Raw genomic sequence first — 18225 nt, forward strand, 5'->3', positions numbered from 1 at the left:
ACATTTTATTGGACCAAATTGCTTTGTGAAACATCTCACATCTCCACTCCATAAAAACAACTTCCTGGATGAACACCCCACCTGGGAGCTGCGCTCCACCTGGGCTATGACCTCGGCATCCATCAGGGGCCGGTGGTTGCTGAAGCTCTTGGAGCGTCCGGCGGGGGCGGCCTTGCGAAGCTGGGGGCTCTCTACCTTGGCCTTGAGGGAGGAGTGGCGGGTGATGGAGTTCAGGACACCGTGCGTGCTGACGGGTCGCTTGTCCGAGCCCTCCTTGGGAAGGCCCACAGCGGGCACGGGAGTGGCCCGCGCGCCCGATGCCGCCCCGGCCGAACCCTCGGCTGGACCCTCCACCGACCGGAACGACCTGCGGATGCCGCTTGCCTCCGGACGCTTCTTCATCCTGGGACAGACGAAGCGGGTGAGCGTTTCACAGAGATTCCCTCCAACGGCTTACGACAGTACCGATCAGCTTCTGACATTTGCATGAAAATATATACATGCTAACAGAGAATTATGCATGAACCATGACAGATCCTAGTATCTTATTATGCAATTCTTTATTTAGGTTCTCCTATACAGCTCAACCTCAAGTATACATTAGGGCTATACTACATATTTGTCTTTATCCCAAACTGATAAATTTAAATTCCAGTCAATATAATCCAGGACTTAAAAAATATTTATAAATCCATTCATGAACACATAGACTGTGCTGGCAGTGTACACTGGAAGGAGGTTCTTACTTGTTGAGGTTCGCCAAGTAGATATCAGCTACATGGCCTCCTGTGGGGGAGCTCGCGCTGCCCCTAGTGGACACTTTCTCCTCTACAGCCTCATGGGATGCCTCAAAGTCAGCTTTGGGACTACCCCGGCCTGTATAACCATCCGCCCTGTGGCACGCATGCAAACAAACACACACACACACAAACAAACGTACAACTACATTTAAATTAAAAAAAGGCCATTAAACACTGCTGAAGCAAACGACCTTATGAAGCAGATCCCTTACGTGTCCTGGAGCACGATGTACTGGTGAGGCACAAGGCCGTGGGCGCCGTTGTGCCGGCCCTCCCACCAGTCGTCGGAGGCGCGGTGGAAGAGTAGCAGGGATGCGCCCTTCTTGAAGGACAGCTCGCGGCTGGTGCGGCCCGAGTAGTCGAAGCGCGCGACAGCCTCGATGGGGTCCGACTCTGAAACGTTTAAGGAGCCTGGGTTTCAGGCGCGGTTTGGGCCGGGGTGGAGAAAGAGAAGGAAGCAAGAAGAAGAGAGGTGAAGAGAGAGGGAGAACGGGAAGAGGAGGCAGGAGAGTGGAGGAGAGAGGGAGGAGAGAGGAGGAAAGGGAGGAGAGGAGAGAGGAGGAGAGGAGGAGAGAGGGAGGAGAGAGAGAGGAGAGAGGAGGAGAGAGGGAGGAGAGAGGAGGAGAGAGGAGGAGAGAGGGAGGAGAGAGGAGGAGAGAGGAGGGGAGGAGAGAGGAGGAGAGAGGAGGAGAGGAGGAGAGAGGGAGGAGAGAGGAGGAGAGGAGGGGAGGAGAGAGGAGGAGAGAGGAGGAGAGGAGGAGAGAGGGAGGAGAGAGAAAGGAGAGAGGAGGAGAGAGGAGGAGAGAGGGAGGAGAGAGGAGGAGAGAGGAGGAGAGGAGGAGAGAGGGAGGAGAGAGAGAGGAGAGAGGAGGAGAGAGGGAGGAGAGAGGAGGAGAGAGGAGGAGAGGAGAGAGGAGGAGAGGAGGAGAGAGGGAGGAGAGAGAGAGGAGAGAGGAGGAGAGAGGGAGGAGAGAGGAGGAGAGAGGAGGAGAGAGGAGGAGAGAGGAGGGGAGGAGAGAGGAGGAGAGAGGAGGAGAGGAGGAGAGAGGGAGGAGAGAGAGAGGAGAGAGGAGGAGAGAGGAGGAGAGTGTGAGGGTTAATACTGAGGAAGCCAGCCAGGTCAGAGCATCATCACAGGGGAGTTGCAGCAGCCACGCACGTTAGAGGGCAAAGTGAAGCGTGTCAGGCACTGACAACAGCGAGAATGCAAACCTCTGCAGAAGCAAAGAGTGCAAGGCATGCAAAACTCCGTATGCATACACTTATTTCTGGAATAAACTGGATGTGATGTCATTGACTACGGAACCAAATACCAATGCGTATGACTGGAAATGGGTATGGAAGAATCTGTGTGTGTGTGTGTGTGTGTATGTTGTCTAGTCTCATCACTCACCATCATCACTGTTCTGGATCTCCGACACAGTGTCAGGTGCTGGTTCATCCACTAGGGGGGGCTCGTTGTGTGGGCTATCACTATTGTCAAAGATAAGAGAGGAAATTGAATGTAAGCATAATTCTAAAAGCTACAAATCTTCGCTAAAATTAAAAGGTTTGAACCAAGATCAGGCTAAGAGTTAATAAAAATGAGTTTAATATGTTCAATTTGATATGCACAGCTTTGGTCGCTGTGAGAGGAATAATCCGGTTTATTTAAATTCAAATCCCTATGGGATATTGGGATATTGGGATATAGTCCAGGGCCTTGGGTTCTCTTGAGGGCAATTTACTGTGGTGCATTTATGAGGGCCATTCTGCTTTTTCACCTCTCTCTCACTCTGTCATCTCATTCTCTCCATCTTTCTCTCCTATTCTCTGTATCTCGTGCTCGGTCTCTTGCGCTCTCTCTGAAGTTCAAACTGTCTGTTCTTGTTGCTTTGAAGGAAGGGTGGGGGTGGAGTGGGGGTGGGGGGCAGGAGTGAGATAAAAGCCTCAGAGCTGGCTCCAGCTGGGGGCAGTGACCGAGCTGAACCGCCCCCTGTACCCCCAGCACAGAGCGAGGAGGTGAACTGGGAGGACAGTCTCCTCTGTTGCACTCGGCCGGCACTTGTCCCGACTATACCAACACCTCACACGTGAAAAACGCCGAGCTTCAAAAGCGCCACTCGGAAACTCTGTGGCCCATCACGTTCCCAGGCACACAGCCTACAACGGGACAATCTACACCGAACCCCACAATTAAAATTAGGCCTGAGATGACGTCCCATTTGCCCTGACAGACATCGACCACGGCAGAAAAACATGCTTCATTCTTCATTCACGGTGAGTGTAATTCTGTAGCTGTTGGCACACCGCTCCGAGGTCAGACTGTTTAGGCGGTACTTCTGCCTCACACGCCACAAGCTCCCCAGACGCGTGCCGCGCTAAACGCTAGCCCACTTCCTCTCCACACCATAGCGCTAAAGAGCATCTCCTTCTAGCCTCTGTGGACAGATTTCAGGCCTGGCTGTGTAGCAGGACATTTTGCTGTCCCGCCGGACCAATGCCCACGTGACTTACGAAGCAGTAAGCCAGGCCTAATAAAAGCGCTGTCCAGGACCGAGGGGAGGCAGGGAGGCACTGGACGAAGTGATAATTGCCTCTCTGGGAGTCTTGTTTTGACAAAGCCCGCTTGCACGGCCTCTCTGTTGGAAGAATAGGCAGTGAGTGTGTGTGCCTTTCATCTAAAGCTTTTTCCCCTCAATGTTTCATGGCCTAGACCATATAAATCCTGCCCAAACTGAAGTAAATAGTTTCTAGACACGGTCTCAGTCTCCATCTGAGTCCAAGAGAAATGTTCAAAACCGCCCCAATATCCTTCTAGTGCCATATACAACACTGTAGCATCACACAGAGGACGACACATAGGGAGCGTAAGCACAGCAATGCCTTGAAATAAAACTAACTTCATTCACAGGGAATCATCTCACTCGTAGTGTTGCCATGTTAAGTATCCTGATTTATGAAAGACACAAGTAACTACAACACGACAAACTCGACCCTACAAAACGAAAGCTGCCAGAGACTAAATCTCGTTTTTCTGCCATATTAGACCAGCTATGTCACTGTATTCACCTCGACAGAAAAAAGAAACCACATGTCTCACGGACTCTATATCCCGAGATAGCCCTGGGCCGGAGACACGACTCACCAGTAGTCTTCTGTGACTCCTCCATGCTCGTAGATGGGGCCCTCAAGGTCACGGGGACCAGGGAAGATGCTCTCGTGGTGGATGATGATGGTCTTGATCAGCTCATTGACATGGGCCTGGCAGGAGACTTGGTCGTGGCCCTCAGGCACTGACATGAGCGTGGGCCCAAAGCAGATAGCCAGATTATAGGGGTCCATCATATTGTCCTCGCTGTACTGGGACAGACTGCGGCAGCAAGGCAGGAGAGAAGAGGGAGAGAGAGAGAAGAATGAGATGGAAGGGGCAGAGAGAGAGAGAGAGAGAGAGAGCACAATGCACAATGAATCGATAATCCTTCCTGATTTCATATTTGATTTCTTGGCTAGGTCCCAATCACCTACTAATTGATCACTGTGCAAACCTGGTTCCTATGACACCTGGTACCTACACCGCACACCTGGTTCCTATGATACCTGGTACCTACATCACACACCTGGTACCTTTGTCACCTGGTACCTACAACACCTGGTACATACACCACACACCTGGTTCCTATGAGACCTGGTACCTACACCGCACACCTGGTTCCTATGACACCTGGTACCTACACCGCACACCTGGTTCCTATGACACCTGGTACCTACACCGCACACCTGGTTCCTATGACACCTGGTACCTACACAGCACACCTGGTTCCTATTGTTCTCTTCACTATGTAAAGCCCACAGGTACGTGCCATCAGTGCTGTGCATTGCCAAGCTTACAGCACGAGAAGCCGTACTGCCGCTGTGTATCTGCTTCTGTGCCCGTCACCCTGCGTCCGATAGACCGCCCGAGTCTTACTGGTTGCTATGGACAATAACAACGCTCCAGAACTTCACTCGTCTCTCCCTCTGTGACGCCACCGTCACGACAGTCCTGATCTGCAGTGCACTAAGGTGAAAATGAGAAGCTCTTTGATGACATCACAGGCACTATGGACCCTTTTAAGAAAGACATACATCTCTCTGTTGCAGTGACGCTGCTAGTAGTTCGGTTAACGTGTAAATCAAACTACGCATAATCATAATCATAATATGCAAACTGAGAATTCAGATACATTTCTAACTACTGAAACTTCTCCACAGAAGCTCATTTAGTTCTCTGTGTGTGTGCGCGTGTGTGTGTGCACGCGCATGTGTGTGTGTGTGTGTGCATGTGTGTGTGAGAGAGAGTCAGAGAAAGTCTGAAATTATACGCTTTTACCCAATATCTCTCCAGCACACAGCACAGTTTGTTATCTGAAATGAAGCCATGTGTCAAACAGAGCTGCAGAGGTGATGTGACAGACCATGACCATGGAGGATGTTTGGGTGGAGGAGTGGGGATTTGGGGAGTGCTGCTGGCCCTGGGGCTAGGATAAAGGGCACTGCAGTCACAGAATTTCTGCATGGAGGAGCTGCGAACTAGACTTAGGGGAGATGTTCACCACAAACAGCCAGCCACGGCGAGCAACTGGAGGCACCCTCCTTCTAGACTCCCTATATTTATGCATCCTACCATGGCATACTTTTATCTATCGCATGCAACCATCATCTGCTTAGAAGCTTGGTTCTGCTTGAACGAAATCCCATTTCGGAGCGTCTGCGGTCCTGTAGGACAGCGAAAGATCAGGTTGGAGCGGAGAGGCATGGCAGTGGGATCACCTAGAGGTGGCGCTCGAGAGCCCCATGCTGGCACCTCTGAGGACATTTATACGGGTGGAAAGACATGTCGGCCACGGAGGAAATGCGGCAGTCATTCAGCTGGGGGTAGGACACTGTAATTAGGGCCTGATGGCGTACACCTCTTCCCTTCCTCTCTCCCCCACTGTGGCCATCAGGGCTTGGCTGGAAGGGCTTCTGTAAACGGTACAACCCACAGGCGCTGTGCACACACACACACGCACCATTGGCCGAACCACGCTGCGGTCTGGAGGGTCTTTCAAAAAGACCAACGAGACCACGGGAAGGGGGAAAAATTTCCTCGCAAAAGCAGAAAAAGCAGGAAAAGGAATGGAAGCCATACGGAGAGCTGGATTTGAAAGGGCTGGAGCTGGCACCTCAGCCGGAGCCCTGAGCCACCTCCGCAGGAAAAAACGCAGTAAATCTGAAATTAAAACGGTCTTAGAAAACAGTAAGAATGCGTATGAGTTCGCCGTTGGAAAAGTGAGGCCAACATTAGCCGCGGTCTACCAGAAATAGAAAGCTCGTGGATTTAAAGATCCCAGCAGAGCGTCGCCATGGGAGCATCACCATGGCTTGCTTGGATACCACAGGTAAACAGCAGACGTGACCGGTGACCCCGCTGGCCTAGTGTCTATCGAGGTCCAGCCTTTAAACATGGATCAAAATTCATAAACCATCACAGCACTTTCCTTTAAAATCCCCTTAAAGAAAATAACTGTACAAGGAGTAAAAAGGAGTGATGTGGCACTCACTGGTTGAGGAAAGCAAACAGGTATCTCATGACGACCAGGGTGCTGCTGGGAAGAGACAGGAGGACCTTGCGGATGTGGGCGGATCTGTCCTGAAGGCTCTCCATGGCTGTGAGGACACAATGAGAACACACGGTACTTCACCACTCGGCGCTAAGATGAGACATGAACAAAGGAGGCAGTGAACTAGGAACACTTACAGACGCATGACATTAGGTCATGGAAGACCTCCTTTGGGAAGAGGGCATTCTCCAGGCCTCGGAAGTAGAGTTTGAGCACCCCGGCGATGGAGTCCATATCATGATCGTTTTGGTCTCCGGCTAGAGGGTCCTCGCCTGGCAGCGAGACGGGGGAAGGGGGGTTGTGTGTGTGAGACGAAAAGAAAGAGAAACAATGAGAGATAGCGAGCAAAAGAACAAAAGTATGAGAGAAAGCCGGCGTTCGTTTTGGCAGCTGAACGCAGTGAGTCATTTAAAGGCTTTGAAGGCAGGAGCCAGTCAATATATCTTACCCCTCTCAAAGGCATTCTTAATGTCATTGACCTCAACCTGGGAGCCAGACACCCTGAAGATTCCCTCATGGTGGAGGCCTGTGGACAGATCACCACCACGGTGCACAGCCGTCAGGTTACCGTGCATCACCCTTCACTAGGATTATATGTCAGTGTCTGAACTGCACTACATATAGCAAGCACGACACGACTGTGTATCGAAGCCAAGACATTTTTTACAGTGGCTATTAGATGTGAAAATTTATAGAGTACAATTGTAAATGGTTCCGCTATCAAAATAGGACTGACACAATGATTGATGAACCCGAACAGACTGCTTGTTCAGTCGTGCCGGGAGTGTGTGTGTGTGTTGAGAGAGAGAGAGAGAGAGAGAGAGAGAGAGAGAGAGGGTGTGAAGGAAGAATGATTACCATGGCGGCTGATGAACTGAATGCAACTCTCCACCATCAGTGGAATAACTTGACTTGGGTCCTACCAGAGGGAAGAAGAGGAAGATGATGGTCAGGATGAAGGGCAGAGCAGGGGATGGGGTTGAAATCCCAGGACAAAACAAACATCTTTATGAACAAGGGCCCTTGTTTAAGTGCTGAGGATCATAAGTATAATAATATTTGCGGAGAGATGTAGGTTTCAGACAGGAAAGGGAAAAAAAACAGCACACTGTGATCCACGGGGGACAGAGAGACTACGGAACACAGCGGTTGCTAGGAGACAGCTTCTTCCCACAGCTTCCTTTTGTTTGTTTGGGTGAAGCGGAAATGGCTGAGCAAGGCGGAATCTGGGCCAGGGTGGGGGAGAAGCGTTCAGCTGGGTGGTTGTCACGCCAAGACACACACACAGACGGGTGAGTACACACACACGCACACACACGGACACACATGGACACACACGGACACACATATGCTCATAAACACCCTCACACGATCAGATATGATCAGATATTGTTAAATCACCAAGAAAATGTAGCAATTATCCTCTAGTTCTTTTTGATTATATGAACATAAATAAACAGCACTGAAAGGTTTATATTAACAACTCATTAACAAATATTTCTACCAGGGGCTACAGTGTAATATAATATTTTCTTCACTAGGGGGCAACATGCACTTTGAGCGGCTCACAGTGAAGAAAGGATTTTTGGTTTATTCTATCTTCCAGTTTGAGCTCTTCAACAGAGTTGTATGGATGTGAGGAAAAAAGAGCATGGCTGGTGGGTTGCGGCTACAGACGATGGGTCTAAGCAGGCACACCATGAGACGAGCACAGGACGCTCCTCCTCTCCCGGCACCACGGACGCGCTCTGTCGGGACCGTGTCCGTGGTAAACATCCCCAGTGGTGCAGGAGGAGCGGCACGTGTTCTGGGCTGAAGAGAAATGCCGATTTGTGACACGTGGAAGAATCCAGGGGCACACGATGGAAAGAACGCACATGTGGGGGCCAGGTGGCCACTGGGATGCACATGACTGGTGGAGGGGTTCACAAATACATGCACATGTGCGCACGTACACACACACTCACTCATGCATACAAGGGGCGGTATAAATTACCTGTTTCCGTATAGTTGAGTTCCTCCGACCGCTGACGTTGGGGGTGGAGAAGCAAGAGAGGGAGAGTGTGTGTGTGTGTGTGTGTGTGTGTGTGTGTGTGTGAGTGAGAGAGAGAGAGAGAGACAGACACACAGAGAGACAGACAGAGGGAGAAACAGCACCTGTTATCTGATGATCACTTGAACCCAAAGCCGCTTTGATTTTGCCACACCTAGTCCAGCACACTGCTACTACAAATGATCCCGGAGAGGCAACCCCGGTTTTACACCCTACCACATTCTACCCCCCCACCCCCCACCCCCCACACACACACTCTTTACTTGCTCCTCAGCACTAGTAAATAAATGAGCAGCTTTGAATAAACCATGAAGATGTCTAGACGAGACACTCAGTTTACAGAACAATCGCAACACATCTGACTCTTACTACGACATTAGCGTGCTCTCATCATACATACCTGGCAAGACAATAGTCAGGCTTCTGACCTAGAAAGCAACAGTGAGAGGAAGAGAGAATTGATGGTTAATCATTTGTCTTTCTTTATGTTCCCCGATATTTCCACCTTCCTAGTTATATTAACTTTCTTTGGCACTTTACAGCAGTGAGGTATGGGGATACAAGATGATTTCATAATTTGGGACAAACCCCCAAAAAAGACAAAGCATTGAGAATTCTGTACAGGTAACCTCAGGGTACAAGGGAAAACGCCAATAATTCATGCAGAGCTGAATTAGTACTATTAAACATCCTTACGACACACACACACACACACACACACACACACACACACACACACACACACACACACGCACACGTCTCAGACAGGACCCACAACAGACAGGACACCAGGACACTCCCACACAGGACCTGTCCCAGACAGGACACATCCGGAGATGCTCGGCTGAAACTTTGTTAGTGGACGGTGGCTCTTCCTCTTAAACCGACTCTCAATTTCCATCTTTTTGCAAGCTAACAAACATTACCAGACAGATTTTTAAAAATATCATTAACATTAAGGCTTCAAAATGGGTGTTTCACAAATATCAGTCTACTATAGGTTCATGCAAGGTACAAAATAAAATGAAACCACAAGAAATACTTGCAATCTCATTTTAATTTAATCTCTGACCCAAACTTTAAGCTCCACCTGCAATAGGTATTGGGCTGCTTCAAAAAATTCAAACCGAATTTGTTCCAACCCTAATAAAGCTTCTATAACACCCACATTTAAATCAAACTTCCTCACGGTTGTCTCCAGGCATGTACTCTCATTACAATATCACAAGTGTCTCCATGACAACACATAGAGGGTGACTGAGCTGGCCAATCAGAGCAGCCTGAAGTCCAGTCTAGGGCTGTACGATACTTCATATGATAATCATCACCGAAACAGTGATCTTCACAGAACTATCGCGACAGGATATAACATGCAAATTCTCCTCTATATCTCCTTATTTCTCCCCTATATCTCAGTACAACTTTTTGTCCACAGTGTGCAGCCCTTGTTGAAACTCTAAAGCAGGTTTTGTGCATAGTGTCCAGCACCATATCCCTGATGCCAAAAGCACACACAGCCCTAGACTCTACGAGGGCGTTATGAGTCTGGATGGCTTTTCCACGTGTCCCACCCCAGCCTGCCCACGTCTCTCCCCACCGCACTGTTTCTGCGTGACTAAGACTGGAAGAACATCTCCTGACCCCTGCACTCCTCTACCCCCATACTGCTCTCTGCCCTCTACCCCAACTCACCCCCGTATTCTCCTAACCCACATACACCTTTCAGTTTTACTCTTCTCCCAACTTCCACCAACTTTCTCATTCATTAACTCCCACACACACACACACACAACTTTTATGCCTGTCTCTAGGCAGCATGCCTAACCTTTGACCTCCATGCAGGGGGCTTGGGGGTTGCAAGGGTGTGACAGGGGCATGTGTAGGCTGCCTCAGTCAGTCATGCTCCTACACACACACACACACACACACACACACACACACACACACACACACACACACACACACACACACACAACTTTTCTGCCTGTCTCTAGGCAGCATGCCTAACCTTTGACCTCTATGCAGGGGGCTTGGGGGTTGCAAGGGTGTGACAGGGGCATGTGTAGGCTGCCTCAGTCATGCTCCTACACACACACACACACACACACACACACACACACACACACACACTCACTCTCACACACACACACACACACACACACACACACACACACACACACACAGCAGTAGCACAACACTTCAACAGAGCCCCACTGTCATCTCAACTCCCATCCCCCCAGCTCAGAAGACTGATGCTATCAGTACCACTCTCTCACTGGTTCGAGCAACACACACGTGCACGTAGTGAGATCACTTACTCTCTCCCAGGGTCTTCTGGATCAAGTCATGCTTGGCCTGAAGTTTGGTAATGAGGTTCCTACCCTCCAGAAACTCCTTCAGTTTCTGAAACAGAGAACAGGGGGTGCAATCTGTCATCCGAGGCAGTTACCTTCACCACCCCACACCAGCTCTTACTAATAAGTATGTGTTTATGTGCATGTCACTGGAGAGAGACATATTCCAACTTCCTACATATTTAGTCTCACTTTCGTGTTCTCGGTTATCACTCATAACACCCACCCTATAGAGCGACAATACCACCCACCAACACAGAGTGCCAATACCATCCACCCCATAGAGTTCTAATACCACCCACCCCATAGAGTTCTAATACCACCCACCCCATAGAGTTCTAATACCACCCACTCCACAGAGCACAGAGCACGAGACAGAGAGAAAGCTGGAAATGAAGGCAAGAACAAGACAGAGAGCAAAAGAGCGAAAGACGAGGGAGGACCACTGGAGTAACAGCACGGGAGCTGGAGTGCAGCGGAGCCATTCACCATCCTTCAAAACGGAGAAAACCTCCGCCGTCTAATCGACGGCCTCTCGTATCGATCCCCTGCACTGCACCGGCGCCCGAGCCGGGGATGTGAGGATTGTTTGTCCACACTGCTGCAGCACATAACGTCAATCTTTTGCTCGATGATAACACCACGCCCATCAAATACAGTTTTTCACAATTATAACAATTACCCACTGTAAACATGCCATGGCAGTCATCTCTCTAAACTATAAAAGTCAAAAGTCAAAAAGTAAGGAGACGTTGTCTAGATGTCCAGCTTAGGACATGTAGACCCTTGTAAATAACTTGCCAGAGTGAACGAAAGGATAAGATTAATTCCCTTTGTTAAGTTAAATGAAGTGCTTTGTCTTCCCGTTTTTCTCTTCTCCCATGTCAACCTGGCACCTGTGTTTTACTTTTCCACCAACCTACTGTCCGTCTCTCCGTCCCTTACGCTGTCTCACCCCACCTCTCCCAACCCTACACTTCACCATCTCACCTCCACCCGCCCCCCTCAACCTGCTCCCTCACTCCCTCCCTGCGTCCCCGCTCACGCCCCCACGCTTCCTGCCTCGCTGCCTCTCTGCATGCCTCCTCCCTCGCTCACGCACCGTGAAGTAGAACTGCTCTGTCTCCTGCTGGTTGGCCCGCCTTTTGGCCAGGCTCGGCTTGCTCATGAACGACTCGGACACGGTGGACTTCACGGACTCCATGGAGTTACTGTGGTGGAAGCAGTCTGTCACGTCAAAGTCCTCGATGTTCACCATGTCCTGGATGGTCTGCAGAGTAGCTTCCATGGTCTTCTTCACCTGCAAAAGAAGATGCGTGTGTGTGTGTGTGTGTGTGTGTGCACAAGCAACAAAGAGAAAAAAAGGTAAAACCATATGAAACTAACTAAACTAACAAAAACTTAATAAAAGGCAATACAAGAGCATATGCATCATTTGGACACATCTGCATTATTTCAGCACAGAAAAGAAAAATAAAAAATAGAAAATAGGTAGTGGAATGATGTTTACATGTAATGTAGTGTGTACAGAAGGGAGAATGAAAGGACTGCAGTGGTTTGTGAAGTGTGACAAATGGTACAATTGTGTGTGTTAGGAGACAAGAGCATGTATACTGTCCTTGGGAAGAATGTGTGTGTGTGTGTGTGTGTGTTAGGAGACAAGAGCATGTATACTGTCCTTGGGAAGAATGTGTGTGTGTGTGTGTGTGTGTTAGGAGACAAGAGCATGTATACTGTCCTTGGGAAGAATGTGTGTGTGTTTGTGTGCATATATGTGTGCGTATGTGGGTCTGTGTGTGTACATGCATGTCTGTGTGTGTGTGTGTGTTTTAACCTCCTCGTTCTCGATCCTGAGTGTGGAGAGGCGTGACTGAAGCTGCTGGCATCTCTGTAGAAGCTCTGCCTGCAATGACTGCTGACCACACATGTGCCCCACCTGAGAGACAGCGTGGGGAGGAGAAGTCAGAGCAAGAGACGAAACAAACGTGGGTGAGAGGAAAACTGTTTTTCAGATGTAAAACCAAATGCATAAAGCATCTCCAACAGCGAACACACTCTCCTGTCCCCGTGTAACCTTAGAAAATGAGATCAGTTTAGATACAGCTGGAGGGAGACGGCATATGACCCTCACCAGACTCTAAACGTCCTGCTCAAATCTCTCTTACACACACAGATGGGGAACATCTGGCCACTGTGGCATTTTCTCCCTTAGCGCCCGAAAACAGCGCACACACACACACAAGCGTTACAGCTACACAAAAGGCCCCAAAACTTCAGACCACATCTCTAATTATTTTCATCCACAGTGAGGACTCTCTGCATAGCTCTCTCCACAATGCCGTCTGCCCCGGTATGTCGGCATTGTCGGGGGCCAGCCTCTCCCCGCCGTGACTCCGCCCTCCTCCGCTCTGATGCACAGCGAAGCGATTCATTCTTTAGCACGTGTGAGCTGGAGTGAGCGAAGAAGAAAAAAAAAGCCGCCGTTCTGCTTGGCAAGATGAAGAGGCCGAACCTGGCAGGGGTGACGAACCCCGTAAATGCCAGCAGGTGTGTTTATAGGCAAGAGACTTGTTACTTGTTTACAGTCGGAAATGAGTAAGTAATTAACATGACGGGAAGAGAGGGGTACGGACATGACTCTGCCTCGACCTTTCTGCCCCTTCCGTTCCAAAACGGGTGTTGTAGCTGATATATGGAGTTGAATACGTCACGGCTTCTCTAATGCAGTTATACGCATCAAAAACACAGAGATGCAAACCAATTCATCCACATACGCAAACACAAACACACACACACCTGGTCCCCCATATGAGACTGGAAGTCAAACCGCATGGGTGGGCAGAAGATGTTGTTGTAGGTCTCCATGAGCCTCTGCTTGTCTGCATTGGCCTCCAGGTTCTCTGCCGCGTTCTCGATGGTTTCCAAGCCGCCGTGCTTCGACGTCTCCACGTTGAACTCGGCTGACAGGTAGGTACGCAGTGCTCGGTTCAGGCTGGCATGGTAACCTAGGTCACAGCACTGAACGAGAAAGTAGCAGATATAAATAAACAAACAATGAAAAAAAGCCTAATCAACCTCTACAAGTTCAGTCTATTTGAAATAAGAAAGTTGCATCCAGGCCTGAGCCTGGTGGCCTGCTAAATAGCTGCAACCCCCTTTGACACAACCTGCGTTCACACTGCAAGCGGTCCCTATGTGCTCGGCACACTTTGATCGTAGTGTGTTCAATTACAACACCCTGAACGTGTCCACAGAGAGGTACCCCATCCTGGTCTGCCCCGCCTCCAGATCCAGATGAGCCCAGTCTGCAGAGCATCGCCATTAACCTCCGCCCGCTGCACCTGCATTCACCCCCCCCCCCCCCCAATGTTCATGGGATTCGGGGCTTGGCCACAGGCTCCGTTCACAAGCCTGGTGGGCTCTGTTGCGCAGCTCCATCCTACGGCGCAGCATTAGCCTTGCCAAAGCAGGCCTGATGCTAGGAGAGGATAAGAGGGCCTCCTCGTGGAGCTCGCCCAGGGGCCAGCCACGGGCTGGCCTGATTTGGCCTTTCCGAACCGAGCAGGGCAAGGACAGAAACCCAGGGCTCCTTTCAGCTGGAGACTCTGGCAAAGGGCACCCAGATCAGATGCCGAGCCCATCCTAATTGCGTTATGATGTATGGACATTGTATAAAAGTGACATCGAAACTGTCTGCAGAGATACTGAATGAATAAAACATACACCATAATGGAGTTTCCGAATGTTAAAAAAGTGCTGGGATTTAACAAAGGATCATATGGTGGAATACAAATACAGAGTTGGAATGAGCAAGGGCTACGTTATATGTTAATGGCTGCACGTGATGATGCACTATTTATCTTGGGGGTGCAAATGTCACTTTAACTTTACAGGGCAGAAATGAGCGTTACAGGCCAGCGACTAGGCCCAGGTGCGCTTACGTCGATAAGGTCGGAGAGGTCATGTATGTAGTACTTGAACACGCAGCAGTTGGTGGCCTCCAAGGCGAGCAGGTACTCGTTCCGCGCCTTGACGGCTTTCAGCTTGTTCTCGGTGTATTTGGCTTGGCGCTGCACATGAGAGGCAGGTGAAGGGGGGGGGTGAGGGGGGGAGAGACAGAGAGAGAGAGAGAGAGAGAGAGAGAGAGAGAGAGAGAGAGAGAGAGAGACTTTAATTACACAATGAATGAAATCACTCTTGCTTGAGAGCAACTATGTAGAGCGGATGACTCCAGTGTTTATCCTGAGGCAAGAGGTTCGAGTTGCCACCTCAAGCTCCATGGGCTTCGGTTCACAACACCCGCCTGGTGTTAAGAACACTCGAACTGCCCCCAGACCCGCCTCAGATGCAGGGGTCCCCACTGTGCCGCGGACAGAGCCACGGAGAACGTTCCGGAGAGCCGTGGTCCTCTGCCGCACCAATCTGTCCGTCGGCAGGTGGTGGGAGTGGAAGCTCAGGGCCAGCTCACCTTTATCATCACACCACATCACACACTGCTGTCCACTCAGAGGTGCAATGTCACCGAGGGTGTGATCGTTACTTAAGACGAAGGGGGAAAAAAATCTGGGGAGAACCACATTTATAATGGTATTTTTGACAAAGCTATTACAGCATGCCTTCAGCTCAGGCTGTGATATCAGAGCCTCAGATAACAGAATTTGAGAAATGTCAACAGTTCAAACATCTCCAAGCAGGAGGGTCAGGATCAGGAGTCCCAGTTTTGCCAATATAAATATAACTGAACGCAGAACTAAGAACTGATCTCAGACCAGTGCTGTACTCTTCTATGTTTTAGCAATGCCCATCCAGACCCAGGACCTGCAATGGGTCACTCAACACCATCTGGCAGTGATGGTAAGCACTATACCATTCTTCTCTCCCTCCCTCTCTCCCTCCCTCCCTCCCTCTCTCCCTCTCTCCCTCCCTCTCTCCCTCCCTCTCTCCCTCCCTCCCTCCCTCTCTCTCCCCTTTCCATTCAAACACCTTCTCCATCTGGTCAGCCTTCTGCTGCCCACACTGACCCTTCCTCCACATTCCTCACATCAATTACTCAAGCTCCCTCCCTCCCTCCCTCTCTCTCTCTCCCTCTCCCCCTCTCCCTCTCTCCATCCCCAAACCCTGTGCTCTTCCGACGCTGGCTCGCGCCATCCGCCACCCACCTTCTCCTTCATCTTCTCGATTTTCTTCACGGAGCTGCGGCGGACAGGCTTGTCGTCGAGGCGCACGGTGGCGAGGGAGTCGGGGGAGCGTGGTGTCTGCCGATCCTCCTGACGGGCACTCCGCCCCATCTGTTTCTCCTCCTGCTTCTCGGCCTCCTTCAGCTTGCTCTCCGCGTTAATGCTGTCTGCGTTGTACACGTGATATGTCTTCATCACCTGCCCGGGAGGGGAGGAAGAGGAGGATCAGTGCCAGCCTGCACAGTGAAAGCCCTGAGAACACCACCTCTGTGTCTACATCCTGGCAGTTATCACTAAAACAGTTGCTCTGGGAAAAAAAAGTGGGCTCTGTTATCAGCAACTGAAAATCAGATAACCAATCAGTAATTGGTAACGTATCTGATCCAATGCGTTAACCTATTAGATTTGGTCCTGTAACCAATAGGAAACCTCCCTGCCTGTAAATGACTTTATGCATGTATATAGAACATAGAAAGGTAGGCACAGGAAGGTGGGTGGGGATTTGGAGACGACTTGGGCAGAGGATACAGGGGTCAAGAGAGGGGGTGGAGTCTTCGTGGCCAAGTGTGGAGGAGGTTAGCTAGGAGTGTAACTCTGGCTACCGAAGCTTTAATGAGTGAGCTGGTGTAAGTATATAGTCATATACAGAGGATTGCACTGGACATGTTTTTACTGGGACACAGTATGAAATGGAGTGAGAAGTAAGAAGCGTGTAATACTAGTATTAGAGTGTTCGAGTAAGGCGTGTGTACGGTATGATGTGCAGGAGTGTGTACGATGTGAAGAGGATGTCTGAGGTAAGAATATGTGCATGAATGGAATGCATCTTATGGCATGTAGGAGAGTCTATGATGAGAGACTTGTCTAGGAAAGGAATTAGTGGTTAGTTCTTAGTGGTTTCGTGTAGTTCCCCAGAACCTGTTCAGGTGGTCAAACCCACCAAAAAAGCGGGCGAACAAGAGACAGCCTGCCGCTCGCACAAAACAGGAAACACACTCGAGCCAGTAACCTCTAGGCCTCAAATGGAGCAAAACTGTAACACACGAGACACTATTACTTACAACACACGAGACACTATTACTCACAACACACAAGACTTTCGAAGAGCTCTGAAACCGTTCGCTCAAACTGCTTATGCTTTCAGTTAAACATGCACAACAGCTAGTGTGCAGATGCCATGGGAAATAACTCAATCCGTGAGTCTGCAGCGAGAACCGCGGACCTGAGGATTCTCCGCTGAGCAGGACGAGCCGGGCTGAGCAAATGAGACAAGCTGTCTTATTGCCCCGCCCCTTGCATTAGAGGAAGGAAGGAACTGCTCAATAGTACAAGCAGAGTGAACACGTGTCGTTAGGGTTGCAGACCTCAGTGAGTCTGGAGCAGATGTCAACTGTCACACCAGTCGTGAGTGGAACTACAGCAACAGGCACACTGGACAGGTGGTGCCCCGTGTGAGGAAGTCCTCAGCAAAGGCATACACGGTAGCGGAAGACGCCATTGGGTGGGTGGGGTGAGGGGCCGTGGGCAGACACTGAACCTACGCACGGGTGGAACGTTCCTGCCGTCAGACCCTTCCCGGTGAGAAATGTTCCCGGGTGAGGCCACGCTGAAGGGCAGTGAGACAACAGGTTCGCAGACACCATCGGCCATTCGAAAGCTGTGACAAGGATTCTCGAGGACTTTCGTTCTCCGTCTCGTCCGCTCCTTCTCCTTCCATAAATAAAGCTGCACGGTGTGGTCAGGTAAGAGGAATGTGCTTCTGAGGAAGGAAGGGTCTTGGAAAAGCTCTCTCATGCCGGAACCAGGCCTGGATCAATCCTGTTCATATCCCTCGCCCAGGCGCTTCCCACTCGCCGTTGACATCTCCAGTAGGAAAACACAAGATTTCCGAGCGGAAAATGGAGTCGGTGCACCAACAATGTTCACACCCAAGGGATCTTTCTCCGAACCAGAGAGCTGAAGTAATCAGGAGTCCTCAGTTTTTCCTCTGCTCCTCCCCTCACCGAAGTGCAGATGTTGCTAAAAAATAATTCCAAGTCTATTTTCATCATAATTAACTATTTAATTAGAGGATCTGCTTTCTTTTATGGGAACTTGAAAAGGCTACAGTCATTTCCTAATCATGGGAAGTTTGTGTGTGTGTGTGTTTGTGTGTGTGTGTGTGTGTGTGTATCCACACGTGTGAGTATGTGTGTGTAGGTGGCGGTTCTGTTACAT

General features: G+C 50.0%; 1 protein-coding gene across 5 annotated transcripts in view; it reads right to left on the reverse strand.

Moving 5' to 3' along the window:
• srgap2 (SLIT-ROBO Rho GTPase activating protein 2) overlaps positions 1–18225 on the reverse strand; it is a 74958-nt gene that overhangs the window by 4488 nt on the left and 52245 nt on the right. For 3 of the 5 annotated variants that reach the window (XM_035520296.1, XM_035520297.1, XM_035520293.1), the window contains 17 exons: positions 15991–16206; positions 14773–14901; positions 13628–13849; positions 12666–12767; positions 11934–12131; positions 10796–10880; positions 8878–8905; positions 8421–8451; positions 7283–7343; positions 6873–6950; positions 6562–6696; positions 6365–6470; positions 3928–4152; positions 2194–2273; positions 1013–1211; positions 747–893; positions 82–403 (listed from right to left, as the gene is read on the reverse strand). In XM_035520296.1, coding sequence (XP_035376189.1) covers positions 82–403; positions 747–893; positions 1013–1211; positions 2194–2273; positions 3928–4152; positions 6365–6470; positions 6562–6696; positions 6873–6950; positions 7283–7343; positions 8421–8451; positions 8878–8905; positions 10796–10880; positions 11934–12131; positions 12666–12767; positions 13628–13849; positions 14773–14901; positions 15991–16206 — 2364 coding nt within the window. The remainder of the gene's footprint in view (positions 1–81; positions 404–746; positions 894–1012; positions 1212–2193; positions 2274–3927; positions 4153–6364; positions 6471–6561; positions 6697–6872; positions 6951–7282; positions 7344–8420; positions 8452–8877; positions 8906–10795; positions 10881–11933; positions 12132–12665; positions 12768–13627; positions 13850–14772; positions 14902–15990; positions 16207–18225) is intronic. The other 2 variants (XM_035520298.1, XM_035520294.1) reach the window with 1 other exon arrangement.

The sequence above is a fragment of the Electrophorus electricus genome, chromosome 20 (genome assembly GCF_013358815.1).
Source record: "Electrophorus electricus isolate fEleEle1 chromosome 20, fEleEle1.pri, whole genome shotgun sequence".
Classification (NCBI taxonomy): Eukaryota; Metazoa; Chordata; class Actinopteri; order Gymnotiformes; family Gymnotidae; genus Electrophorus; species Electrophorus electricus.